General features: G+C 38.1%; 1 protein-coding gene across 1 annotated transcript in view; it reads right to left on the bottom strand.

Annotated features, from left to right (window-relative positions):
* Positions 1-1,240: 1,240 nt before the first annotated feature.
* reps2 (RALBP1 associated Eps domain containing 2) overlaps positions 1,241-27,686 on the bottom strand; it is a 35,325-nt gene continuing 8,879 nt past the window's right edge. Inside the window, exons 3-19 of the mRNA XM_084722577.1 lie at positions 26,845-27,005; positions 24,084-24,195; positions 22,817-22,926; positions 21,673-21,814; positions 21,521-21,584; positions 19,653-19,821; positions 19,470-19,523; positions 17,325-17,403; positions 17,064-17,129; positions 15,869-15,917; positions 15,629-15,765; positions 14,939-15,000; positions 14,714-14,803; positions 7,649-7,735; positions 7,423-7,556; positions 5,208-5,313; positions 1,241-1,451 (exon numbers count right to left, since the gene is read on the bottom strand). Of these exons, the coding sequence (XP_084578703.1) occupies positions 1,383-1,451; positions 5,208-5,313; positions 7,423-7,556; positions 7,649-7,735; positions 14,714-14,803; positions 14,939-15,000; positions 15,629-15,765; positions 15,869-15,917; positions 17,064-17,129; positions 17,325-17,403; positions 19,470-19,523; positions 19,653-19,821; positions 21,521-21,584; positions 21,673-21,814; positions 22,817-22,926; positions 24,084-24,195; positions 26,845-27,005 (1,691 nt within the window). The 3' untranslated portion in view covers positions 1,241-1,382. The remainder of the gene's footprint in view (positions 1,452-5,207; positions 5,314-7,422; positions 7,557-7,648; positions 7,736-14,713; positions 14,804-14,938; positions 15,001-15,628; positions 15,766-15,868; positions 15,918-17,063; positions 17,130-17,324; positions 17,404-19,469; positions 19,524-19,652; positions 19,822-21,520; positions 21,585-21,672; positions 21,815-22,816; positions 22,927-24,083; positions 24,196-26,844; positions 27,006-27,686) is intronic.

Here is a 27,686-nt window from a genome sequence, read left to right as displayed (position 1 = left end):
AAATAATATGAGAAATTTCTTTAGAAGTTTTACAGATTTTCCACATTCATGCTGCTCAGAGCTTCCCTAACTTCTGTCTTTGCACAGCAGTAAAACAACATTTCTTTCGGTTATTGACCAAAAGTATGGACTACTCATGTGTTAATAGGCATAATAAAATAATTAGAAGCAATAAAAATAGACAACTTTATTGATTAGTTTGATTATTGTCTTCAGCCCAGAGCTCAGTTGTGCATGACTTAAGGTGAATTTACAGTCCAAGGCTCAAATCATTTTAGCAAACGTGCAGTATCAAGCATGCCATCACGTATTTCAACCACCTCATTTACCTTCATCAACAATCAGGATGTGGGGAAAAAAAAAACGGGAGTCTAAAGCATGTTTTTCCAGCACCACATCTTTGCATAGATAAAATCAAAACCACATCTGCTCGTACAGAGAAATTCACTGTTTTGAAATCTATCTTGCAAAACATGAGAAGAAGATTGTGCTCATTTCTTTTCTTTTTTTTTTTTTTTGACTTAACACTGGTTTGGTTTTTAATGTTTCTAATGGCTCCAGTGCAGAAATATGTCTTCATATGATACTAAACATCACAGGGAATTAAAAAAAAAAACTCAGTCAGACAGTGCTTACTTTAAAGATGGAGCAAATCAAGAAAATCATTCAAGTAAAACGTCCATATTTCATACAAATCCAGTGTCCACATTCTTCAGTGTCCTGATAGCCTCGTGTGTCAGTGCTACAGTGTGACAACAGACGGCCAAATCTTATAATGCAGAATGGAAAATTTAGCTGAAATTAATTCAACTCATATCAAATGTGGCTTTTTCAAAAATTAGTACAACCTTGTAAAATTTTAAGTGCAAAAAGTAATCAGATTCAGAAACTAATCTGTAGCACCATCATTTGCTTTAGACCACACATGGATACACATATAATGCACTGTATCCACACACAGAGCACTTTAGTCCCCATCATTAACACAGAACATAACATCGTCATGGCAACATGTGCACAAACTGTTACATGTACTGTAATAAAAGTTAGGATTCATGGAAAATCATGAGAGAAAAATAAGTTAGAATGTCACAATGAATAACAGGATATTTTACATGTGCATATCATACAGCCATTAAAAAACGTATGGTTTAATCCTGCAGAACATCATTAGAAGTAATACGGTAACATCTGGATATGAGACTGGAGTTGTTCATCAAAGAAATCCAAGAGTCACATCCCTGTTTGTCCCCCTCGTCAACACTTTCACTTTTTATTATGTGTTCATGATAAAACGAGTGTCTTTTTCTTGGCTCAAACATTCATGTTGGACAGGGATGTGTTTCAGTGACACACGTAACATGACTCTGACCAGACTTCAGTCACGTCGAGGCCAGGGGCCGCAGTAGCTCCAGCTGGGACTCCAAGGTGACCCTCTCCTGGTGAACCACCTGCAGACAAGCGAAAAGAAAACATAACCTTTGATCACTGCAGTCTGAACAGGAAGGAAGCTCTGGCAGTGATTACATTATTTGCTTTATTTGCCATGGTGACCACGGTCTACATTAGAACAAGATGAGCTCACTGGAGTGGCGCTGAACGCATGGATCAAAGTGTTGGACAGATTGAACAACATGCAAAGATTTAATTTTTTTTTATCAATAATAGGACCAAAAATGTAAAAATCTTACTGAGGGTAGCACTAGAGGAAATGCTGCCAGTACATGATTCGTTCCATCCAGGGCCCCTAATGTTCATTACACCCCAAAAGTGTTAGACAGAATGACCAGCTTATGACGGTAATGATGTTATCAGTTGCTACTAACCCTGTTCAATTGTTACTCATTAACATACTTGCCAACCTGCCTGATTTTCCAGGGCGACTCGTGTTTTTCAGTGCCTTCGTTGGCACAGAGCCGACAGACAGCTGCTGAGAGCCGGGGAGCTTTGGGGGAGAGAGCTGAAGGGACAGACCTGATGCTGATTTCTTTCACGGGCAGGCGGGGAGCTCAGAGTTTATGTTTCAAACTTTTGGGATCAAAAAGTGGATCTTAAATCTTGCTTCTCAACCTTTCTGCAGCAGTGACCCGCGTATGAGTCGACTGTGCTTAGTCGTTTACAGCACGATAATTAGTCTCTCTGTCCATGTTGACCGCTAACGTGACGAGTAATGTATTTTTGTGAACGTACAGAGTGGAGGGAGAAAGAAGAGAGACAGGAAGGACAAAACAGGAAGTATCATGATGAATCTTGCATGAAAAGACGACACTTTGGCAGCATAATTAGCTGAGAAAATTTCAGGGCAATCTATTCGTTAGAGTTTCTTTTATGGCAGTTGCCTAAAGGTGGCGTGGTGATCCTCTGGTGGGAATCAGGACTACCCATGATAGAACTTCAAAGTCTTTTGTAAGTGGTTGTCAAGACATGGTCTCTGGACACAGTGCTGGACACATCAACTAACATCACTGTACTTCACCATAAGACAGAAAAACCTTTACAGAAACTGACTGTAACATAAATGTGTTAGTCTTAAGTAGATTTTTCTTGGTTCATCAAAAAACTGGCAAATACTTCCTTCTTTAGAAAGATGATAAATAACCAAAGTTGGATCGAAGGATAAAAATGTCAGTTTTTGATATGTGGAAATTTCATTAAGATTTTTCTACACAAGACTTAATTTTATAAGCAACTTCAGGGGAGTAAAAAAGGGAAAAACAAAAAAAAAGAGTTACTCCTTTCCATCCAGCGTCCACTCGTTCCTCACACACCCTGCTGCTGTTGGATGCCTGACAGGCCCAGGCTCTATTTTGAAGAAGACAGTTGTGAATGCCAAAGGCTGTTTGGTATTTCAACAAGGCCTGAGTCTATATAAAGAGACATATGCCTTTCTCTGCAAAATTCCACACATGCTTTGAGGAACTAGCAGAATTAGAGCGAATAAATGACATCTTGGATCACCAACTACTAAAGGAAGAAGAATTATGAGAGCTTAAGAAACAGCTTACAATCAAACTGCCTGTCTGGATGCGTATTACTCCCATCTTCTCTGTTCTTTAGTTTCTGTGGTGTTGAAGCTATAAACGTGCTGCATGTGAGCGTGAAGGTTTCGCTACCGGATCATTTACGAGGAGAATGACAGGCATGCAGCATGTGTTCCAAATGTGAGTGCGTGTGCCACAGGCAGATCCCCAAAGCAAACAGCCAAGTCCGTGCCATTAGTTCAGCTATGAGTGACGGGCAGCGAGCACTGCGACACTTGAGCTTGCAGCTTTTCACCAAGTTGGACCAGTGGCAGCATTTTCTGTCAGTAGAATCCTTCATCTGACACAGAACTACTATTTTTTTTTTTAATATTTGTTATTATATATGTAATAATGTTTTGACAAAACTGAAATCCTACCAGGCAGGCCTGAATCAAAAAGAGGAATACTTCTTAATAATCTGGGGAAACTGACTCCCTGGATTAAATCTGAGTCTTTAAACACATTTAAAGTACAACCTTTTATAAATCAAAAAGATGCAGAAAAATGTTGTCAGGTCTTTACTTCATGCTGACTCAATCGGCTCATTTTTGCAGCTCTGCACTGGCTTCCTGAAACATTTAGAACTGATTTTAAAACCTGTCTCCTTACATACAAAACCCTTCATTGGCTAGAACCAAGTTACATTGCTAATTTGTTTCCTACTTGCCTTCAAGAACACTGTGATTGTCTGCAGCTGGTTTAGTGGAGGTTCCCTGAAACAGCCGAACAAAAGTTGGGGATGCAGCCTTTGTCAGTTACGCCCTAAAAGGTCTGGTTAAACTGCCTACAGACAGAAGAGAAGCCAGCTTGCAAAATATTTTTTAAAAGAAAGCTGAAAGCTTATCTCTTTACATTACTCTACAGATACAAAGCCTGAGATTATTTTACTATTCAGTGGGTTTTATTTACCATCTTATTTTATGTATAAGATGCATTCTCTGTATTCTATTTTTTTTTTTATCTTATCTTATTTTCTTTCTTTTTTTTTTTTTTTATCTCATATTTCCAGTGATGGAAAGAGTAAGTACTGTTACATTGCTAAAATATTTTCTCAGTTACAAGTAAAAGTCCTGGTGTTAGAAAAATACTTAAGTACAAGTACAAAGTATTTGTTGCAAAAACTACTCAGAGTTTTAGTTTTGTAACTATTGATGTCACCGTCACCGCTCCGAACTGGGGCTGCAAAGTTTTGTGCATTTTCCTGAACTAAAAAAACCCACAACTGAATAATCATTAATAATTTAGAAGATACAAAGCACATATTTTTCTCTTTTTTTGTCATTTTTTTTCTCATTTTATGTCTAAGTTCAGTTTTCCTTACTCAACAAATGGATCCATCAGACAAAACAATGTCAAATGAGGTGTAATTACTGCCGTGACTATTGATTAAATATCCATCAATACAATACTGTTTTGTTTTTTGTCCACATGTCCTGGTTTTCATTGGTCCATTTGTGATCAGATCACCTGATTGGCTTCTAAAATGCAGATGAAAGGTTTGGATATGTATTCATTGTACTCAGTGCTCAACTATGATTTTAAAAGTAACCAAGCAGATTACATCTTGTAATGAATACTAAATCTACTCATAAAAGTATACGTACCCCAAAAAACTACTGAATTACAGTAACTTGAGTATTTGTAATTAGTTACTTCCACCCCTGCATATTACATTACTTATGACATTATATTCCTGTTTTTATGTTCATTCTATGTCTTTTTTTATGTGAACCACTTTGGACTGCATTTCTTGCATAAAGTGTTCTGCACAAATAAAGTTCATTATTATTATTATAATTATTGTTTTCTATATCTTTATATCCACCATACTGTCATGTTGTTATCCTGTGGCAGTACAATGACAATAAAGAATCATGAATAACCAAAAACATTTGAAACAGTGTTAACATGAACACTAACACTCTCATGCTTGTGGTGAAAACTTGTGTGTATGAAGTCCTTGTCCTTTGATTGAACTGTGTTTTTTCCCATTTCACAGTGTCTCAGAGGAGGAGGAGGGCAGCCAATGTCAGAAAGTCACTGTGGCCAGCCACTAATGTAGTCCACACCCGCTCACATAAACACACAAACACACCCACGTTCAGCAGAGTACTGTACACAGACTGCTGGTATGGTCACATCTCTACATTTACAGGAGCCGTAAGAAACAGAAGATGGACTGACCTTCAGTTGTTGCTGGAGCTCGCTGTTGAGACGTGTCAACACTGCGTTTGTTTCCTTGTTTTTACGGATCGCCATCTGGATCTCCCTCTTCTGTCTGGACTGCAGCCTGAGAGAGAATTTTATTCACTTTTATCAGGTTTCAAACCTGTCTTGATAAATAAAACAATGGAATATAAGAATAAACATAATCCCTGAGCTATCCCCAGTTCACTCAGTGCTATTCAGGTCTAAACAGTGTTAAACTGAGCAAACTCTGAAACAATAGGTCGCTGCCCTCAAAGACACCGGACACTGAAGTGATCAGATGAAACACAGGAGTTTTACATCAATCACCCCGCCGCTGCTGGCAGTCACTACAGTAATTGATGGTCACCTTTTACTGCACTGACAGACAGTTTCAGTGAGCTGTCTGGTCAATAAGGAGACAGGAGGACACATGCTGGAGACATTATGGTGGGTTAGGGCGTGCCTTAATGTCTGCTAAATTCCCCTATCTCAATTGCATGTAGTTTTATGTGGAAGCCTTTATGTCCAAGACAAATTTCCCTCAGGACAAATAAAGTTATCTTGAATCTTGATAGCTTTCAGGAGTTAATGATCAACATACAGTACTCGCTTTTAAGAAGTTCTTAAACTTCAACTCTATTGGTTATCTGTCCAGCGAGAGGCGGGACCTTAGTTTCAACCAAGTTTCTTTTGTATGTAGTCTACTTTAAAGTGTTTACAAGGTTAATTTAGCTTACTTATTAAATTAATAAAGAAGGATTTTCATGCACAATAGAACTTTAGTTCACAGCATTAGAATTCATTTGAAGTTGTGTTTCTGTTCACCTGATGAATATAAGTATTTACTCTCCTCACAGGTGTGCTTTTCTCTCTGCCACCTTCTGAATAAAATGTCTCACTCTTCTGCTGCTAAATGTTAAACTGTGTTCACTGTGTAGAACTTTGTCTGCTGTTTGTTACTGGGCAGCAGACAGAGGGGCGTTTCAGAGCTTCTTCATTGAAAACAGCTGCCTGCTGTGGCTAAAACTGATGCTAATGTGAATGGAGAGAGTGAATCAAAACATTAGAGGGACACTTTGGATTTTTTGAGGCGGGGTTGAATGAGGTACTCATCCGTCGTCTGTGTGTTACCTACAGTAGATGGTGGTCGGAACGCCTCCAGTTTGGAGAAGCGGCAGGAGCACCGGTGGAGGAAGCTAATTAATGTCCTGCTTTGGACAGGGTCGACAGCAAAACATATGAGCCACCTAAAACTTTCTGTCAGTTTCAGTGAATGCTATCTTTAGAGTATATTCACCACTTTACTTTGCTGTCAGAAAGCCTTTTCTGATTGGAAACTGCCATTACATGAGCCAAATATTGCTCTCTCCCTTACTTAGCCAGACTCAGATTGCAAAAACAGAAATTTCACCCCTCAGAACATGGGTTTGTCTACTGCTGCCTCGTTCAGTTAATTTGATTCTGTTACTGAGTGACTGTGGAGAATCTGAACTAATCATTTGAAACAGAGAAGTTACACAACAACACAAACAAAAAATCACGAACTGTTGCAGCAATACACCACAAACTCCTGTGATCTGTGAGGTAAAGTTACTGGTTTTGCCGATGGACTCTGGTTGGTTTGGAGAGAGCGATGTTTGGCTCACGCATCTGCAGTTTCCCATCTGAAATGCCTGTCTGATGGCAAGGCAAAGCCGTGAAAACATACTCTATATAGTGTACATCTAAACTGTTATTGATTTTTGGACGTCTTAACTATATTGGCTGCTTCAGCAAACTGGCGGTGTGTTGACTGCCCTCTACTGTAGGCAATACACAATTGATAAGTACCTCATACAACCTCACTTCAAAAAATCTGAACTATCCCTTTAAAGTCAAGGGTTGTAAGACCAAAAAGAAACAAAAAAAATCTTCATATAACTGAAGGTAACTGCAGAAATGAGTGATAATTCTTTGCTAGGAGCAACCTTCTTATGTTTTCTATTGTCATTTGATCCGGTCATGATATTAAAATATTGATTAGAGCAGTTTTAACATAAGCAACCATATAAATGTGGTTTTCTCTCCTGCCTGACAGGATTTTTAGCCACTACAGCTAGTTTGAGCTAATTCTACTCATGAAATTCACATTAAATCTACTGAAATTAGTTGAAAAGTAAACTCATTTGTGTTTTAGAAATAAAGAGTCAAATTTTTTTTTTGGACTAACTTTTGAGCAGATTTGGCGGGCGGAGGAAACGGCGCGGAAGGTGGAGGTACGGCCTCCAGGTTCTGGCTCTCTGGGTGGTATTTCCTGCGGACCGGCTTCTGTGGTGCCTGACTGTGAGGAACTCCAATCACGTCCTGAAGGAAAGTTTCACAAATAAAAATTAGATCTAGACACTCCTAAAATAAAACTGGCACAGGGCCTGCATGTCTACGAAAGCGGCTCGGACCTGTTTTGCAGCATTTGTCAGGTCTTCAGTACTTGGACCAAATCTGGATCGTGGACCCTGTTCCTCAGGTTTCACACTGCTCTCCTCCTGCAACGCACACACGGAGGCAAAAACATGAGAAAAATGAAATTACACACAAAAATTTGCTCTGACATCAACCACATGAACCGTACGATAAAATATCTTTCCCTACTGACAGCCAATGTCAGGGTGTTGATGTCATGATGAGGTTAAATATTATGAAGGAGCTGCTAAAGAGGCAGGATGAAATGTGTCTGCCCTGACCGTGGATAAATCAGTGCCTCCCCTGCAGGGACTACGATCTAGTGCTCTCCAGGCGCAGCTTCCTGCCTGCTCAGGGGCAGCCATGATGGATTAACTTGCTTTTATTGCATCTTCTTGCTCCGTTTCGGCTATTATTCTCTTCTAGACATAATGCATAAAGTATCCGCACCTGCGTTCATTCAGCACAGAGGTTAATAGTGCAAAAGGGTGAAGACAGGCCCGACACGTGAAGGTCAATTTCTTAAGTTTAACTCATAGCAAGTTGGATCAATTTATTTTACACAGAATTGTACTGTAAACTAAAGTGTATTATTTCCCACTGTTTAGACCTTTATTAGACTTTAGTTTACAGTACAGTTCTGTTGTAATGTGCCACAAATTACCCTCTAATAAAGTATATTATTTCCGACTCCTTAAACCCTTATTAGACTTTATTAGAGGGTCATTTGGGACACATTACAACAGAACTGTACTGTAAACTATGGTATTGTGCAGTCAGTACACGCACAGCTTACAGTACAGTTCTGTTGTAATGTATCCCTAACAAAGTGTAATAAAGTGTCTATTACTATATAATAAAGCGCATTTTTTCTAGTTTTTGTCTAATTTGATATAAAGTACGGCTGGTTACATTTTGTTGGCGTACTGTAAAATAAAGTGACCGTAAGTTGTTGTGAAAGTGAAGGCATATCTTACCAAGCAGCAGCTTCTGTACTTTTTCTGCACTGCATCGTTTCCCATCTGTTAATGTTGCATTTAGTGAATTTGATCCACTAATTTCTACATGCTGCTGTCTCCATTGTGGTGGCAGTTGAAATGCCTGGGCTCTCCTGATGGCTTAAACAGGCTAATGCCGCCAGTGTAAATTGTACCCAAGAAACCTAAAAATCCATTTTGCCGAGCAACGCGACTGACATGCAACCAGACGCAAATAAATGATCCCGAGATTCACCGCACCATTGAATGTGAAACACAACCGCAGCATGGAAACATTTAAAAGGGTACAGTAGTAGCTGCTACAGTGGCAATAAACCACAGGAGCTCCATCAGCAGCATGTGTGGCCACATGAGCCGTAGGTCATGGCTGTTTCACTCCGGCTATGTAAGAGAGCTGAAGAATTACTGTCATTGTCACATCGACCTTTTGAGCATTTAACTGATATAAATAAGAGCGGCTGGATGATACACTAAAGCTCCATGTGGTGATGTTGGCACGATGGGTGAAGCCAGCGAACACAACAGGAGGAGCAGAGGAGAGATGACTTTGAACCAGTCCAACTCTGTCTGAATGTATTTACTTGTCAAGGGGATTGTGAATGTGGATGGTAGTGTGACTGACAGATCTGTGCGTGTGAAAGAAATACAAAGATGTGGCATTTAGGTCATGGCTGCAGTAGCATCACTCCTGGCTGCCCGCCAAGTGTCGCACCAACTGCACTGTGGTTTCTTCTTACTGACGCTGCTGTGGTCACTGGAAAAGTTTGTGGTTTGGAAAAGCTGAGTGAGAGACGTGAAGCGAAGTAAGTTAAGTGAAGTACAGTAAAATAAAGTGAGGCAAAGTAAAACTAGAAGAGTGCAATCAGTAGAGTGCAGACCTCTGCTAGGCAACATGGTGAAGCACCTACTGCAATGCTACTCCACATGTGTCACATGCAGACTTTTTTAAAAATAGTATAATATAAGTTTCCTTATCTAGATGTAAGCACAGTTAATAAACTGTTTTTGTACAGTATAGTCCAAGTTTTCTTTAAAATCCATACAATAGTGTAATAGTATTGTAACTGCATAAAATTAATAAGAAAACGATAAATGGGATAATTAATCCAAACTTATCAATTCAAACTATGTTATTTATTTACAAGAAGAGAAACTCATACAACCTAAAATTCTAAATAAATTACACTTCACATTGGTCACAGCCTGTATGTCCCAGTGGAAGTTGTGGTTATTCAGAGGGTTAACATGTTGGCATAGAGCTGATTAGATCGCCCCAGTAACTGAATTTAATTCCAACAAGGAACCAGTATTATGTTCAATTTGTAATTATTGCTATTATTATATTATGTAATTAACCTGCAGATGCTCTGGTTTAAGATGAAATGGAAGTTTTCCATGGTGATGTTGGCTGCAACAGTCGAGGCTAACCTTGTTTTTCAGCCTAGCAGTTGCTGATAAATTGTGAGGAGTGAGGAGGAGGAGTGAGGAGTCAGCAATCGATATAAAAATAGGGCAGTCGATAAAATATGATTTTCAAGGATTTTCAAAAATTGTGAATCACTGCAACCACAAAGTCTTAAATACAATAAATGTGCTCATTCATAAAATACCAGGCTGATGGGTCAATTAGTGTGTAAAATTAGCTGGACACACACACACACACACACACACACACACACACACACACACACACACACACACACACACACACACACACACACAACGTATTGTAAAATGAAGGGAGGAGAAATGAAGTAGAATAAAGTCAAGTACAAGTTAAGTGAAGTAAAGTGAAGCAAAGTGTGAAGTGAAGTAAAGTAAAATAAAGTGACAATGGAGTGAAGTGAAGTTAAAGTAAGTGAATTAAAGTGAAGTGAATGTACAGTAAAAGTTTGCACTTTGGTTGTGAAATAGCATCGATCAACCAGCTTGTCTCTCATGTGTGCAGGAGAACGTACGGTGGCTGTGCAACATGCTAAAGTCTGTATCTAGAACCAGTGTTTCATTTGTCCATTTGGGTCTACTGTAGAAACATGGCGGAGCATTATGGTGGAGAGGACCCACAGTCTTTGTAGATATAAAGGGCTCATTCTAAGGAAACAAAAACACAACAATTCTTTTTTTCAGGTGATTATACACTAATGAAACATGTATATGATTATATTCAATTACTGCCAATATCTCCTTCTAAATGTTACACACTAAACCTTTAGAGTGCAGTGAAATTATGTTACCTTTGGTTACATAAAGTAAAAAAACATGATGTAAAGTGAAGTTGTTTTTTTAGCAAGTCACACATCAGTCACTTCGTAGCCCTTTCTTTTAAAAATAGAAATGAAACAAAGAAAGACAGTATACGCCTGCAGATGTGAGGAATGTTTTTCTCATTCACCATAACTGCAAACTGAATGACTCCCAGGGGTTCCCTGCAAAAGCTGGTATCAAATATTCACCCTTAACTTCAGATCGACATGTTTTATGTTAAGGAAGCTTTTTTTTAACTACGCCTATAGTTCACTTATGTCTCTCTGAGGAATTTGGGCTGGTATGAGTTTCAGTTTGTCTTACTGAGTGAAAAATATACACCCAGGGAATAAGCACCTTTGGGATCGTCCAGTCTTTTTGGTTTTAATTAAGATTTAAGTAAAACATCCTGTGGGAAGACAGAGGAGGGGTGACAGGAAACAGTGATGGAGAAGACAGCAGAGAGAATAGTGAGAGGGCCTGTCTGCTGGGCTGAACACAGACCATGAGTGATGGAAAAGACCGCGTAATAAAGTCTCACTCAGTAATGGAGGAGGGATTTGAGCGATCGTATGACATCCGAGATAAGAGAGGAAGGACTGAGACAGTTTGTCTGTTTGAATAAAATTAAGAGTTGTGGTGGCCTTTGACCTTGAAACCACATCTGATTTGTCAAATAGGAGTCGATGAAGACAGAAACCCTTCAGGCTGTCTGCTCTGCGAAGACGCAGCTGTCCAACTGAAGTACAAGTCAAGTCTTAAGCACGAGTCCAGTTAATACAAAACAACCTCTGAGAGGAAAATGAGATAAAACAAAAATTCTGGTCATCCATTTTCTCATGTAGAAATTGTTTGCTCTTGTGTGTTTACAATATAATACAATATTAAGAAGTATGTTTTTATTAGTGTATAATCACCTAAAATTAGAGCAGCAACAATAATCTATTATTAAACTAATTGCCAGCTCGCTTAATCTGTTTGAGTCATTTTATAAGAAAAAAAAGTGAAAATTATCTGATTCTAGCTTCTAAAATGTCAATATTTTTTCTGAGGACGTCATCTTGAACTTTGGGAAACACAGATTTTCTGACATTTTCTGGACCAAACAACTAATCAATCAATCAATGAAAAGATCAACAGATTAATTGATCATGGAAACAATTGTCCCAGGAAAGACTTGGAAAGCAGGTTAAAGTTTGGACCTATTTTTCAAGTGACAAGATTGTGACAGGATTAATTCATTAGTTAATCGAGAAAACACTCAGACAGATTAACTGACGATGAAAAAAGTCGATGGTTGCAGCCCGACCTGACAACAATGACCACCATGTATCAAAAGTAGCTCAGAACAAACCAAACCCTGGTTCAAGATACGGCCAACTGCATTTTGAATTTTATGTGAGTTTAACAGATCAACAGCCATCATTTATAAATATGAAAAAAAGGTATGACATTAACTAATTCTAAACTAGAATTCTAAATTAATGGGTTTCTACATTGTTTATTGGAGATCATCAATAAGGCTAATTAGCCCATTCATTGATTATTTTTGTTGTCAAGCACAGAGACTCATTATTTTAAAAAGTTTTAACTCAGGCTGTTTATAGAAGATAGAAGAGTCAAACTGAAGGAAAAAAGATGTTAAATGCAACACTGGTTTATTATTGGTATTAAGTTACTTCTAAACTAGGATTACAAAGGTATATTTTTCCCTTGTACATAGTATTTCTTTTCTAATTATGAAAACCAATTAAGTGGAGAAAAAATAAAAAGGTGCATTGTTTTACATATTTAAATTCCAAACTTTACAGGCCAGGAGATGTAAACATCCTGCTGCACTTCAGATGAGGCCCTTCTAAGAAATCATTTTAAACCTTTTTTCACCTGTTTCACAGATGTTTTTCTATGTTGTATGTTGTTGTTGTTGTTGTTGTTGTTGTAAGGCTGAAGTGCACCACTATTAAAACTCACCTGGAAGAAAACATGAATGTTTTCAGTCCTGATTAGAACATGGGGTCGTGGTGCTCTTCAGCCTCTTGTGGCCGAAATGAGTATTACAACATCAAACACTCAAAAACTTATCTTGACCAAAAAAAAAAAATTTCTTTCACCAGCCAAAACTTGAAGTCATGAACACAGCAGAGAAAAGAATTTATAGATGGATCAAAAATCAAAAATGGATTATTTTTTCCTGGCTGTATTTCTGTGGTGCTCTCCGGAGTCTCATTTCTGTCTTTTAACCAGAGAAATAAAGCGCCCATATTTTCATAATCAGACACTGACTTGTAACTTTCAGACTGAACAATAAATTTGTGCACGTCTGCGTAAACGGTCACAAATCTCAAAGTCTAACCATCAAATATGAAGTCCACCAGGGAGCCAAAAAATGATCTTTTTCAACTGCCAAAACTTTTTTCACCTGTTCTAAAGTCATTACACAGGAGAGAAAACTATTAAGATCAGACTCAGAAAGTAAATCACCAGATTTTTTTCTCTCAGAGCGTCTGTACTGTTCACTGACAGACTTACGTGGTAAAATAAGTAGACTGATTAGATGGATTAATATTAAAGAGGAACTACACGACTGTATGAACTTATGAGACTAAGAGAGATATAAATGCATATCTGACATGAAAAGATCATGGTAAAAAACTGCTGACTGTGAAATTAATGCATGTCTACTGTGTTATGTTATGGGTGTAATGGATTACATGTAACAGGATTACATAATCTGTATTCCATTACAGTGATGGATTAAAAAATATGTAATCAGATTACAGCTACATTTAGTAAAAATGGGGATTATAGACAGGATTACAAACCTAACAACAAACTTAAAACATTTAGAGCTGCAATGATAAATCTATCATTAACTGATTATTAAATTAATCTGCATCTATGAGTCATTTTCTAATTTGAAAAAGTCAAATTCTTTGATTTCAGCTTCTTAAATGTGAATATTTTCTGTTTCTTTATTCCTCTCTGACAGTAAACTGGTCATTTTTGACTTGTGGACAAAACAAGACATTTGAAGACGTCATCTTGAGCTTTGATTAACATTTTCAGTTTTCTAACACTTCATGGACCAAAAATCTAATCAATTAATTGAGAAAAGCCCTACAAAATACTATATTAGGCTTAACAATTTAATCATATTTTATACTGAGGTAATCCAAAAGTCACAGAAAGTAATCGAGTTACATTACTGAATGAAAAAGACCCTGGAGAAGTTGGTGAGTTTTACCCAGAATACAGCAGACAATGTGAAATTGACCACCTAAGCTGGATCATATTGTATAAAGAAAACACTTTCATTTCCTTTCGACTTTCTCTCACTCCTCTCTGTGAGACAGGTCTTGTCATGAATATTTAACATGCACTGGATTGTTGATACAAATATAAACCAAGATGGAATAATAAAACGTGTCGGGAAAGACGAATGAAGGACAAAGAGAATGAGGTTGAAGAGGCTGAGACGAAATGAGCGACGTGTCCCTTCAGCCATGAATAAATCCTTGACGTATTTGCTCGCTCGCAGTTTGATGTACGCCGCTGTCATAACCTCCAAGTTCATTTGTCTTGAAACGGAGGCCCGTTTATTTGACAAACACGACCTCAGTGACACACTCACGGTGCAACATCTGAGGTGGAGGGTGGAAAATGTGGGAGTGGAAAACACTGACGATCTGAGATGGAATTTGGAGTTTGCCTGCTTATTTCTTTTTCCTCCTTTTTGTAGACGGGTTGTGTTGCCGCTGGCTACACTTGGAAACTCCAGCCAAGACAAATCAATGCAGAAAATTGGATTTTTATGCTCACCTCTTCTCTAAAGTGACTGAAGTCAGCGAAGTTTGGCTGCTGCACTTTGTTCTGGGGAGTTTTCTCTGGGACGATGATGAAATGAGGAACCTTACAGGAGAGATAACAGACACTGATCAATCAGAGCTTTCTTGGAGTCGGAGTTCAGAAGAAACAACAGAGGCTTTGTTCATTGATATAAGAGCTTGCTCACATGGACCGCTGCCATAAAAACATCAGGCTTACCTGTGAAGTTGATGGTCTTGGAGGGAGGGCTGGAGGAGGGGGCAACCATCCACTCTTTACCCCTAAAATCCAGACAAAATGTCACTGAGCTGTAAACTCATGCAGCTGTATTTCTACGGCGTAGGAGTCACATTTCTGTCTTTAAACCAAAGAAATAAAGCAGACACTGATACTGACATGCAACCTGCAGACTGAACAATAAAACTGTGCATTAATGGTCACAAATCTCAAAGTCAAACCATGAAATATGGACACTACAGTAGAAATCAAAATTATGTTGAACATGTTGGTATTAAAATAAATGGCTCAGTATATTTGTATAAATTGTCCAAATATGTTGGCTTACTTTTCAAGCTGATGCTTTTTCTTCCACAAAAAGCACTTTTAACCTCATATCAGTGTTTATTTGAGAACTCTGGTTAATTTTTGTGTTAGCAGACATTTAATTAAAGCTTATTTATGGTCGTCTTCAATATGTCTTATGTGATTGTACTTTTAAATTGTTTTGTGAATAAACTGAACTGAACCCGCCTATCTCCATTTCCCCTTTTGATCTCCCATGAAAGAAGAACTGTCATAAAGACAACACAATAACTCGGTTATGAAAAGCACTGCAGCTTCAGGTGGTGAACGCTCTGAATGAGTGTGTGTTTGTGAGAGCAGCTCAGAGTCTGAGGCGGTGAATCGTACCTGGAGCGCCCTGCTGGAAGAGCTTGTTGAGGTCCAGCGAGGAGGCTCTGGAGTGGGTCTTCTGGGGTCGAGGTGGAGGGGTGGGAGGCTCCTCCGCTTTCTTCATCGCATCTTCAAAAGAAGTGCTGGAGTAGGACCTGCAGGTGAGGGAACACGGGCGGAAAACCAAAAGGCATAATGAAGGTAAAGCAACAACACAGGATTCAGAATATTTCTTCACTCCTGCGCTGTCATTTTCACCTCGGTCTGGTTTTTGTCCTCATCTGTGGGTCCAGGTCCTGAGGCGGCTCTGTGGGGAAGGAAAAATGATCACAGGCACGTCAGACTTTTGCTCTTGTTTGAGTTGTTGTAAATGAGAAGCAGCTACTTCCCTGTGGAACCACAAACTGTCATTTCACGTGTGTTAAGAACAGGCTTCCTACAACTTTTCCAAGGTCAAATTCAAGAACTTATCAAGCACTTTCCAGGCATATTGTCAAGCTTTTCCAGCACCTTACAACTGTGGAAAATGACATATTTATATGCTCAAAATTATTAGACCCTATTTCATTTATTTATCACGTTAAAGGACCAGTGTGTAAAATTCAGGGCCTTTATTATCAAACTGGTGGTACGCAAGCTCTCTGTGGTACGCAGAGGAATGTCAAATATTTTTTTAAATGAAATAAATTAAATGTTATAAAAAATAATCAAAATTCTGAATGAAACTACATACAATATGAGTTAACTGAAATATTATTTAAAATACATTTTGTCCTGTCCTCTTTTTGTTTCAGTATCAGTCGGCTACGAGCTAAACTGTAACAGAGGTAAACTGAAGAGAAGTAAGTGCTTCAAAAACACTGCGACAGTGGCTCCAAACAAGAACTTTTCTGGAGAGAAGTGCAGATCAGCAGGAGAATTTTCAGAGCAGCTGTGTTGAAAATGAAGAGGACGACCGCTAACTGAGCACAACTGCTATTGGTTACTTAAGAAGCCAGTGAGACGTCCACAGCGGTGACGTGGTACTCGGAGAGATCAATATTTTGTGAGGTGGTGGTGGGATGAAATTTTGAGAAACACTGATTTAGGGGATTTATTGAAGAATTTGGTAGACTATAATATTCATAAGTATGTTGTCGTTCGTGTATGATCACCTGAAAATAAAAACTGTTGCGTTTACGTTACTTTAGATTGAGCTGCTCCTCTTCTAAAGAGGCCGCCGTGTTGCAGTACCACGTTTCTAAAGAAGCCCAGAACGGACAAACCAAACAGTGATTTTTGTGCTGCTTTCAAGGCCTCCAAATATTTTCCTACACACCAAACGTGACAAAAGAGGAAAGATCCCCCACGCAGTGAAAGCACTGAGGTTAGTGTGGTATCTGTGGTACATGACATAATGTGTGTAAACAGGAATTTGTCATTTTCCCACGTTTAAAAGATTTTTCAGTTTCACCTGGCCTCACAGGAAAAGCACCAAGTTGTAGAGCTGGTTTCTCATGAGACGTCTTCACACCAACATCTGCACACACAGAAATGAAGACATCAGCAGCTGGATTAAGACTAGATATACACAGATTTGTTTGGGAGTGCCGCTGTCCCAGTTAATATTTTGTTCAGTCAGAGGAAATGCATTTGCCTGCATTTGATTTGGTTTTAAAGTTTTTGGATCAAGTGCTTCAATAAACTGAAAAATTATGTGTGTATCTCATTTTACCTTGTTTACACGACTCCTCTTTCAAATCTTGCTTTGTTGTGGCCAGACTTGGTTGGAGCCTCTCTATAATGCTCCGATCCTTAAAAGAAAAAAAAAAAAAAGAGAGTGTGGGTCAGACTCACACAACTTCCAACCTCGTGTTCTGAATGAGAGAAAAAAGTTTTCATGAACTGTATGAAGGGAAACTTTTGAGTCACCTAAATGTGATCTTAGCTAAAATTTAGATCAGACATTTGATGAGGAAAAAAAGGTTAACCTCAAACAAATGACAACAGAAAATCTGACAAATACTTCTTACTAATAAAAGTCTCCTCTGTAACATAAAAAGTTTTGATTCAAAGGTGTTTTTAAACGCTGCTACTAACTTTTTGCTTCCAACAATAATTATTTAAATCAACATCACTATATTATCTCACTAATCCATTTAGATGTTGGCATTGACTAACAAAAATTTAAAACAAAATTATTATTATTGACATGTAACAAGATACAAAAAAGTAACTGTTACAGATAAAAACATTTTACAGATATATTTAGTAAAAATTGGGATTATTAGCAGAATTATAACGTTAAAATAAAGAACAATATACTACCATGCACAGTGGACACACATTTGCCAATTCATCATCATCATCATGGCCTCTAGTTACAAAATGTTTCACTGGGTGGAAATTTCACAATTTTTTGTCTTTAAATCAATCAGTCAATAAATAAATTACACACAACAGAGGAAGAAACAGCTGAACAAACTAATAAACCTAACAACAAAGATGGAACACTGCAATGATTAATCTATTACTAATCACTACTTAAATCAATCTGTATCTATTTTGATAATTGATTAATCATTTTGAGTCTTTTTTTTTTTTGAGAAAAAAAGTCCAGCTTCTTAGATTGTCCCCTGGAACATCGATCAATATTTTTCACCTTCTTCTAACATTCCATGGACCAAACACCTAATCAATTAACTGAGAAAATAATTGATTAATCAAAGATGAAAATAATTGTTAGTTGCAGCCCTAAAAACACTCTATTAGGCCATATTTTATACTGAAGTAATCCAAAAGTAACGGAAAGTAATCAAGTTACATTCCTTTAATATTGTGATACTTGGATTGCGTTGCTGTTTACATTTTTTAACAAGTAATTAGTAACTGTATTGGAGTACATATTTAAAGTAACTCTCTCTAACTCTCTACCATCACTTTCATTAAAGATATTTCAAGAAAACGATCCCTCCAAGTCATTTTGACTCATTTATGCATCTGAGGGTTTAGAATTTCCTTTGTCACACTGCGTCCAACTCCACGTCTCATGTAAGACACAGTCTCTGGAAGATAGTGGACAGAACTGAGCCCTTTGTGTGGACACCAGACAAGAAGACGTGCATGCATCAGTTTTTCTAAACATGGGTGCAATGGGAATTGTGTCACTAAAGGTTTCAGTGTTTTTCAGTATTTTCTCCCACCTGGATTCCTGAAGACGTCTTGATCTGTTCTTAATGACATACTGATGAGACTAGAACAGGTGAAACAGCTCATGTTGTCTAATGACTGTATCAGAAGGTAAAGTGTGTGGTGCATTATGGGAAGTATAAGCTTATGCTCTAAGCTCAACATGTTGAATGGGACACTCCTCATGTTCAGCTTGTTAGTGCCCCCTACAGGCATTAAAGTGGGACTACATGTTCACTTTTTAAAAAAACGGCATTAAGGAGAATTATTATGCTCATATTTTTATTTGGGGGTTCTAACAGAACAGTTTTACAGGCTTTCATGTTCATAAAAAACATTCTTCTTATACTGGCTACTTCTGCAGCTCCTTATTCACTGTCTGTCTGAAACACCCGCCTCCTGAAAAGCCCCGTCTGCTCCGATTGGTCAGCTTCCTGTGCTCTGCTCACTGTGATTCACTAGGAATTCAGTAGGCGGGACGTTCACCTATCTACAGGTTGAGCTGAGCGTTTTGTGACATCATAGATGGAGGCAAATCTGACTGGTGTTTTGGGACGTCAACATTTTCTTAAAGAAGGGAAGAAGCGAAAAAGAGAAGATGGCAGTTTCACTTATTTTGGGGGGCTTTAGAGACACTAGGGATGAATATTTATGTTGAAAAAAAGTGGAATTTGTATCATTTCAGATTTACCATCTGAGCAGGCCTCAGTTCAGCATCCTCAAAGACGATAAGAGGCTCTGCACTCTGCAAAAAAAAAAAAAAAACAGTTTAAATTTCAGTCAAACTCTGAAGTAAAAGTAACCAGCAAACTACAGCAAAGACAGACGTGTTCATGAATGTTTCAGATGACAGATTGATGGCTGTTTCTCTCACCTCAGGAGTATCCGGTATGTCCTCTTCCTGCTGTATGAACCCCGGCCGCAGGGTCGGAGGAAGGCTCTCTGGGAGAGGGTATCCATTCTTGCGCGCCACAATCAAGTGAAAGGCTGTGCAGAACTCAGAGAAAGTGAGAGCTCCATCTCTATCCACATCACTCAACTCCCTTAAAAAATGAGTTGAAAAAATTTAAAAGATCTGCAAAACCTGACAGTGGAGCTGTGAATTACATTTCAAACCACAATCTCAATTATTAAATTTAGTTTTTTTCTAATGCAACTATTTTGGCGATGCTTAATTTTTGAAGGTATACAAATCACTTCCTAGTTGTTTATTTTCTGGAGAGAACTATGTAGTTTTATACTCATTTGTGGTAAAATAAGAAAAAAGAAAGCTCAGTTTAAACCCAAATTAATATTCCTTAATAAGTAATAGACTAATTTACATTTTTTTTTTAAAAAGACTCTCTTGTTAAGTGAGCAATAAATGCCAGTTTATTTATTCTTACATTGCAATGAACAAGGTTTGCATTTTCCCTATAATTTGTGCCAAATGACATCGTTCTTTTCTAGAAATATTATAGTAAACTCGCAAATTATTCTGAAATTACAATGTTACAATGTTACAATTATTTTTAGCCCCTTAAACATTCTACTGTATTATCACACAACATACAAATATATTGAAAATGTAATAATAATCAAATATTGTGTTAACAACAGTAAAGGAATAGTTCAACATGTTGGAAAATACACATATTCCATTCTCAGATTCACAGCAGTCATATTGATATGCAACAGTAGGATAAACAGGTGTTACCAATGATACTAATTAAGGTTCAGTCTTCAGTCATCTTCATTTAATGGCGTGTGAAAAAGACCCCAAAGATAACAAAACTCCCCCACTAAAGCTCACAGTGTTGTATTGTTGCTTTCACAGGTTAGTTTTTGAATGTATAAAACAAACTATACGTAGCATGTTAATTAACTAACTAACATTAAAGGATAGGTCAATATTCCTGTTAGCTAAGCTAAGCACCAGCTGCCAGTTAGCTTAGTACAAAGGCTGGAAACAAAGTGTAACGGCTAGCTTGGCTCTATGCAAACAAAAAGTAGAGAAAAGGAAGTGTAAAAATGCCATGTTACATTTGGACAGAACCAGGCTAACTGTTTAAGCCTGTTTCTGTCTTTGTGCTAAGCTAACTGTCTCCTGGCTATAAACTATATTGCATCACAATTTAAAACAAGCTTAACATTAAGAAATATTAAATGCAAGTCTGTTTTTCTTACTCTAAACCTAGATTAGATTTAATTCTGTCGCACAAAAACTTCAAACTCACAATGAAGGAGGTTGAACTTTTAAAATAGATGCTTTCTTGAGAGCAAAATAATTCTCTGCTGAGCCTTCATGAGTTGGCTAACTAACATGTTAGCTAACTAGAAAACAATGGAACATTTTGTTAACTTTTTTAACTAGCTAGCAAACCATATAACTTTTTTCTTTTTTTAGCTACCTAGCAAATGATGTTTCTATTTATTTTAAGCCAGCTAGCAAACAACATAATTCCCCCTTTTTTCCAATATAATTTTTTGAAATAATTTTTTAGTGTTTAGCTAGCTAGCTAAATGACTTCCAAACTTCCTGTAAATCTTACACACTGGACCTTTAAATCACCCTATTTCTTGCAATAATTATAAAAGAGCTTGTGGTGACACCTTTTCTGTGTGAGGATGAAGTGACAGTAAAGGTCTACACCTTTAAAATCCAGCCTGTGTGTGACTCAGAGGGCCTGCTGAGGTGGTTAGCTGATAAACATCCAACTCACCCCTGAACAGAACAAGGACAAAGCATGAGTCAGCACTCACCAAATGTGGGAGAGCTCTGGAATTGGCAGCTTGGATTTTGTGAAGAAGTTCTTTGCAATGGATCCTAGAAAAGAGTCACAAAGAGGTAAAACGGTTTGAAAATGATTTTTCTATCTATGAATTATAGATGCAACAGGGGGGAGGGTCCATACCCAGGATGAGAGCCCCCAGGTCAGGCTGCAGGCTCTTGAACTGATTAGTGTAATAGTCCAGCTGTTCCTCTGTGATTCTCCAGGGGTCGTCATCAGAATAGTCCTCTACGCCCTGCTGGTCCAGCCTCTCTGATGAGGAAGCCTGGGAACATAAACACGACTTAGGCTGGGTTGCACCAACATGGATTCATTCTTAATCCAGCTTAAGTGATAGTTTGACTTTAAGTTACGTTGTCTCAAATTTTAAAACTAGTTTACAGTTAAGAAAGATTAAATTCAATCCTCTGTTTGTTTTTTACTCTAAACCCAGATTAAAATGAATTCTGTTGCACCAAAACTTCAAACTGACACTTAAGGAGGGTTAACTTTTATAATAAACGCTTTCTTATGAAGGACTGAGAAAAATAATTCTCTGCTGAACCTATGCTAACGAGGCTAACCAACTTTTTAGCTAGCTAGAAAACTATTTACTGTTTCTATTTGTTTTCAGCCAGCTACCAAAAAAATTGAACATTTTTGTTTTGTTTGAAGCCGACTAGCAAACAAAATGATGATTTATGTTTGTTTTTAGCCAGCTAGCAAACCATTTAACATTGTTTTGTTTGTTTTTAGTCAGCTAGCAAACAATATGTCTTGTTTGTTTTTAACTAGCTAGCAAACAATATAACATTTTTTGTTTGTTTTTAGCCAGTTTGCAAACAATGTAATGTTGTCTTGTTTGTTTTTAGTCAGCTAGCGATCAACGTTTCTGCTTGTTTGGGGCCAGCAACACTATAACATTCTTTTTAGTTTTTAGCTAACTAGCAAACAATGTAATGTGCAAGCAGCGTTCAGATTTATTTTTTTAATTATTCATTTGGATTAATAATAAATTCATAATAATTCATAATTTAATTTGGATACAGTCCGTGTTGATTAAACTATTTAATTTTGTCTGACATCACTAAACTTGGATTTACAAAACAGAGATTAGTTTGAATTGTGCAACAGAGCTCTGCTTAATTTTAAATCTGGATTTACTTATTATAAACCTAGTTTTGCTAACCTCTTACTGGAACTTATGTGAGAACAACAGAACCTTTGTTGGTGTAACCCCGTGTTCAAGAACTATAATTAATGATTCTAGTGTAAAATCTGGTTGTACCCGAACCATAGCAGGGTGCTCCACAGTGGGTTTGGTCCCGTAGTTGCTGGGTGAGGAGTGCTGCTCCAGCTGAGTGATCGGAGGCCGTGAGGAATGTTTGCTTTCATAGGCTGAATAATCAGAGAGAGAGAGAGAGAAAAAAAACACAGCTTTACTGGAAACCTGAGACAAACATGCAACGATTTCCTACCAATTACACCCTTCAAAAATGTGATCTGAGGGAATGAGAGATTTACAGATCAAAGAGGCGAGGAGAGAGAAATCAGAGCTTCCCACTGTGGACGAATGAACAGGTGTCAGAGATGCAGTAAAACCTCAGCTTGTTCATTTCAAGTCATTTATAATTTATAACACATGACTAGTGCAACACATGGTAGATGGTCTACATCTGGCAGCTTGAGTCCACTGCAGTATTTCAGTTATCTACAGCAGCAATCAACAAGGACAGTGTTTTATCAGAGAGCAAGTATAATGTACTCAAACATTCTGAACACAGTATGTTCACTTCACATGAGATTACACAACAAAATAATAAGTTGCTGAGTTGTTCCAATGAACTGAAAATCATGAAAGCTACAAAGCTGATGTTTTACTTAAAGGGTAACTTTGGTATTTTTCAGTCTGAGGCCTCATAACAGGAACTTCCTATGTCTGAAATCCTATCTTATCTCAGTCTAGGATTACATTGAGGACTTTTGGTACTACAGAAACATGCTGCATGACAGTATCTAGGGAAAACACCTATCCTTTCTTATCATAGGAATTTAGCCATTACAGAAGCATCCTAACGGAAGAATTTCTTAAGTTAAGATGGCGAGGAGCCTGTCTTGAATTCAAAATAACTGGCAATAAATGACAGCACCACTGTTGATAAGTCTGTCTGGAAATGACAACGAAGATGGGGAACGACATCCCTACATTTCACCTGTTTGGTGTACTGCCGTTTTGATTGGTTTTTAACTCATTAAAACACCAAAAGCCACAAAATAATGCAAGCGGTTCAGCACTTTTAGCAGTTAATGGTGCATAGGTGTCTGGAGGGACTATGTTGCAGCTCAGTTTCGCATCTGCTGACTGCAGCGCTCTCCTTCAATACTGGACCATTTTCAAAAACTGTCTCCATTAGTCACATAAACACAAGAACATGGGAAAATAGGGTCCAGGTTGAAAAAAACCCAACATAATTTACCCTTGAAAGCCAACACTTCCTCTGGTCTGACCAGTAGAAGAGAGTGTGTTGGTGTTCTGAGACTGTGAATTGTCTTACCGATCTGCGAGTCGGCCCCGTTTCTCTGCTTGGTGTACGCTGGGTAACTGCGGTAGGTCAGTGGAGAGCGAGGCGGTGAACTGCACGGTGATCGTGGCGGGGACCACGGTTCCTTAAGGGACAAAATATTTGATTATTATTTCTCTGTTGCCTTTGACAAGTAGCTGAAAACTCCCACTAACATGTCTGTGTGACTGGATTACGCTCACCTTCTGAGGCACATTAATGTTATGAACATCCTGTTCCAACTCCTGTCAAAATGTGTTCTGTTGCACTGAGGTCTGGTGAGATAGCAGGCAAGCATGACCAAATCATAAGTCACGTACCGTACTCTACCTGTAACTATCCTGAGATGTTTCAGTATCTGTTTGAGAATAGACAGCCAGAGGTGGCAAAAGTGCACACATTATGTACTCAAGCTGAAGTGCTTATCTAAAAAAGTCTGCTAAAAGTACAAGTACAGATTCAATTTCTTAACTCAAGTAAAAGAGAAAAAGTACAGACTCTGCACAGTTGCCCTCTGAGGAACATTTCTAGCGGCTGCTTCTGTGCAAAATTTACTGAACTTAATCTTTTCTCTATGATGGAGTCTCCCTCTCTGTCAGTTTCGTTTTGCTGCCTCTTTTTCATCTATGTTTTCTTCGTCTTGTTATGTCTTTTACGTGGTTTGTCTTGTAACTTCTTTTTGTCTTATTACATCTTTTTACATTGTTACATTTATGTTTTACCTTATTTTGTAACTTTTTACATTGTTCGTCTTGTAACTTTTTGTCTGTTTTGTCTTTTTCATCTTGCTCTGTCTTATATGTTGTTTTCATCTTATGCCATTTCGTCTTGTTATTCATCTTGTTACATCTTTTTCATCTTGTTACATCCGTTGTGTGTGATATGCACTGATGGATACACCAGTGAATCTTCTTTTCTATGTGTACAATCATTTATGTTAAAATTGTTCTTGATGTTGGAAAGGCAGCACACAATGATGCAAAATAAAAATAATCAATATTTCCTCTCAAATGCATCAAAACGAAATTTCCAAACAATCCTGTTTTGAAAATGTAAGGAATAGAAAGTACAGATATTTGTGTTAAAATGTAGGGAGTATAAGTAAAAAAAAAGTCAGAAAAGTAATACTCAAGTTAAGAACAGATACCCGAAAAATCTACTTAAGAAAAGTAACTAAGTATTTCTAAAACTATTTTATTTCGGTTCACGTTCCAGTTTTTGAGGGGCTAAAATAAATTATAAAAACATCTTAATTCTAATCCACAGGCAATGTTTTTTTTAAATATATTTTTTGTCTTTTTTTCTCTTTTTTATATTTTATGTCTTAATTTCATTGAGGACAGTAGAGAGATGACAGGAAATGAAAGGGTAAAAGAAGGGGGATGCCATATAACAGTGATACCAGCCAAAGTTGAATCAGGGACAATGTGATTCATGGACGGTGCCTAAACCCCTAGACGGCTAGAATGCCATCATCAGTGCGATAGTTAAAGGATAGGTTCACAATTTTTCAAGTCTGTCTTAAAACAATAATCATATGCCCTCTTGAACACTGACACAGGTTTTGCTTGCTGTAAACGTTCCTGTTGTTCACACTCGCCACTAAAAGATCGTTCCCTCATGTGTTTCAAATAGAAGTGATGGAGGAAAAAATTCTCTTCATTTTGTGCAGAAATGTAATCAATAGTTAATCTGAAGTTCATATGATGTTTCAGCAGCCTTGATCAAGCAAATCAAGTGGATATCTTTCAAAATTACAGTCTGTTTTCCCCCTCAGGTTTTCATTATGTTTGTGTTCTGAAATGCTTGTTTGAATATCAACATACTGTCCGATACCTTCAAGGATGCTTGTCATTCTCTTCTAATCTCTCATCAGCGACACATTTCTGCTTTGATAGCCGACTGGAATGTCTTTGCACAAGTGCACCATTCTTGGTTGACTTAAAGGGATAGTTTGGAAGTGGAGTTGTGTGAGCTACTTATCCATATCCGTATGTATTAGCTACAGTAGATGGCAGGTGGCGCTCCTCCAGTTTGGAGAAGCAGCAGGAGTACCAATGTAGGAAGTTACATCATCGCTAATGTACCACTGTGGACAGAGTCTGCAGCAAACTATATTTTAGCCACCTAAAAAAAAAATCAATATTAGTTCAAGTGTTCAAGTGTGCAATGTTTACAATGTTTTCACCACTTTACCTTGCTGTCAGACAGCCTTTTCTGACAGACAACTGCGTTATTTAAGCCAAATACTGCTCTCTCCCAAGACACCAGACTCAGCTGGCAAAACAGTAAGTCAGTAAGTCAGCTAGTTTGTGTGATGCCTTTTTTGAAGGATTAGTTCAGACTCCCTGAAGTCGCACAATAACACAAACAAACGAGGTTATCAAGGTAGCGGTAGACTGGCAACGTCTATGTTCTGCAAGTTAAATTAATGTTTTTGTCAAAGGAGTCCGGTCGCTGTCGGGAGAGTGATATTTGGCTTATATAACGCTGGTTTCTCTTTGCAAAAGGCTGTCTGACAGCAAGGTAAAGATTTTTCCAGTGACAAAAAGACGTTTTGCTGTTGACCCTGTCCACAGCGGTACATGTACTATGTATAACTACTTCATACAACATCCTACCAATAATCCATGTTTCATTCCAAACCCACTTCCAAACTCAAAACTTGTCAGCATCACATGTTTTTGAGTTGTCAGGAAAGCTAGAAGTCGACAGATGCTGTTTTGTAGCATTGAACATTTCTTCCCAGGCTTACCTTCTTCTCTATATTGGCCTCCAGGTGTCTGAAGGCGCTCCTGTCTGCTGGAGTCCAGGACATGGAGACAGGAGCCCCCTGAGCGTCTATGCTTGGAGGGACAGTTGAGTATCGCATCTCTGGTTCGTTCTTCAGCCCAGCAAATCTGGGCAGAGGTAGATCTAAAAGAGAGACAGATGAGTTCAGGCCCAAAAAAGTCTGCAGCATTTCTCAATGTTGCTGATATACAACTTTTGCTTTGCATGGTAGAGTCTTTATTCATGTTTGGTAGATGCAGTGATAAACTGTGTTTTAACCGTTTCCAGAGGTGCTCATGTAGTATTATTCTTAAACAATCGTGTCAGTTTTTAAGGCAGTGCCACCTGAAAGATGGGAGGTCACATGCATTCAGTGTTGGTATTTGACCTTCACATGCAGAGATTTCTCAGGATTCCCTGAACCTTTTAATGATATTATGGATTGTGGATGGTAAAAGTAAAAAAAAAAAAAAACACCTGGCAGGTGACTATCTGTCTATCACGTCTAACATGGGCTCACATCTACCAGTCAGATCAAACTCTTAATGAAGCCAGTGTGGAAAAGAGCAGAAACACCTTTTCCATCAAGAAAAGCCTTTCAGTGCTGTTCTTTGTTCTTCTGTTGATGAAGAAATACCCTCCAGTTCTGATATAACTGATGCTATCACAGAATCTACGCTAACCTCTTCAGGAGCTGCCATTGTTTGTTCGAGATGAGTCATTTCCATAGATGCTTCTTGCTGTCTTCACACCTAAAACCACAGCTACCAGTAGCCCCATTTAGGATGCTAACTGGCCACCTCACTTTTGGTGTGGACACAAACG

The sequence above is a fragment of the Lutjanus erythropterus genome, chromosome 7, assembly GCF_056507025.1.
Source record: "Lutjanus erythropterus isolate fLutEry1 chromosome 7, fLutEry1.hap2, whole genome shotgun sequence".
In the NCBI taxonomy this organism is placed as follows: domain Eukaryota; kingdom Metazoa; phylum Chordata; class Actinopteri; order Lutjaniformes; family Lutjanidae; genus Lutjanus; species Lutjanus erythropterus.
This window is presented reverse-complemented; position numbering and strand designations above follow the sequence as displayed.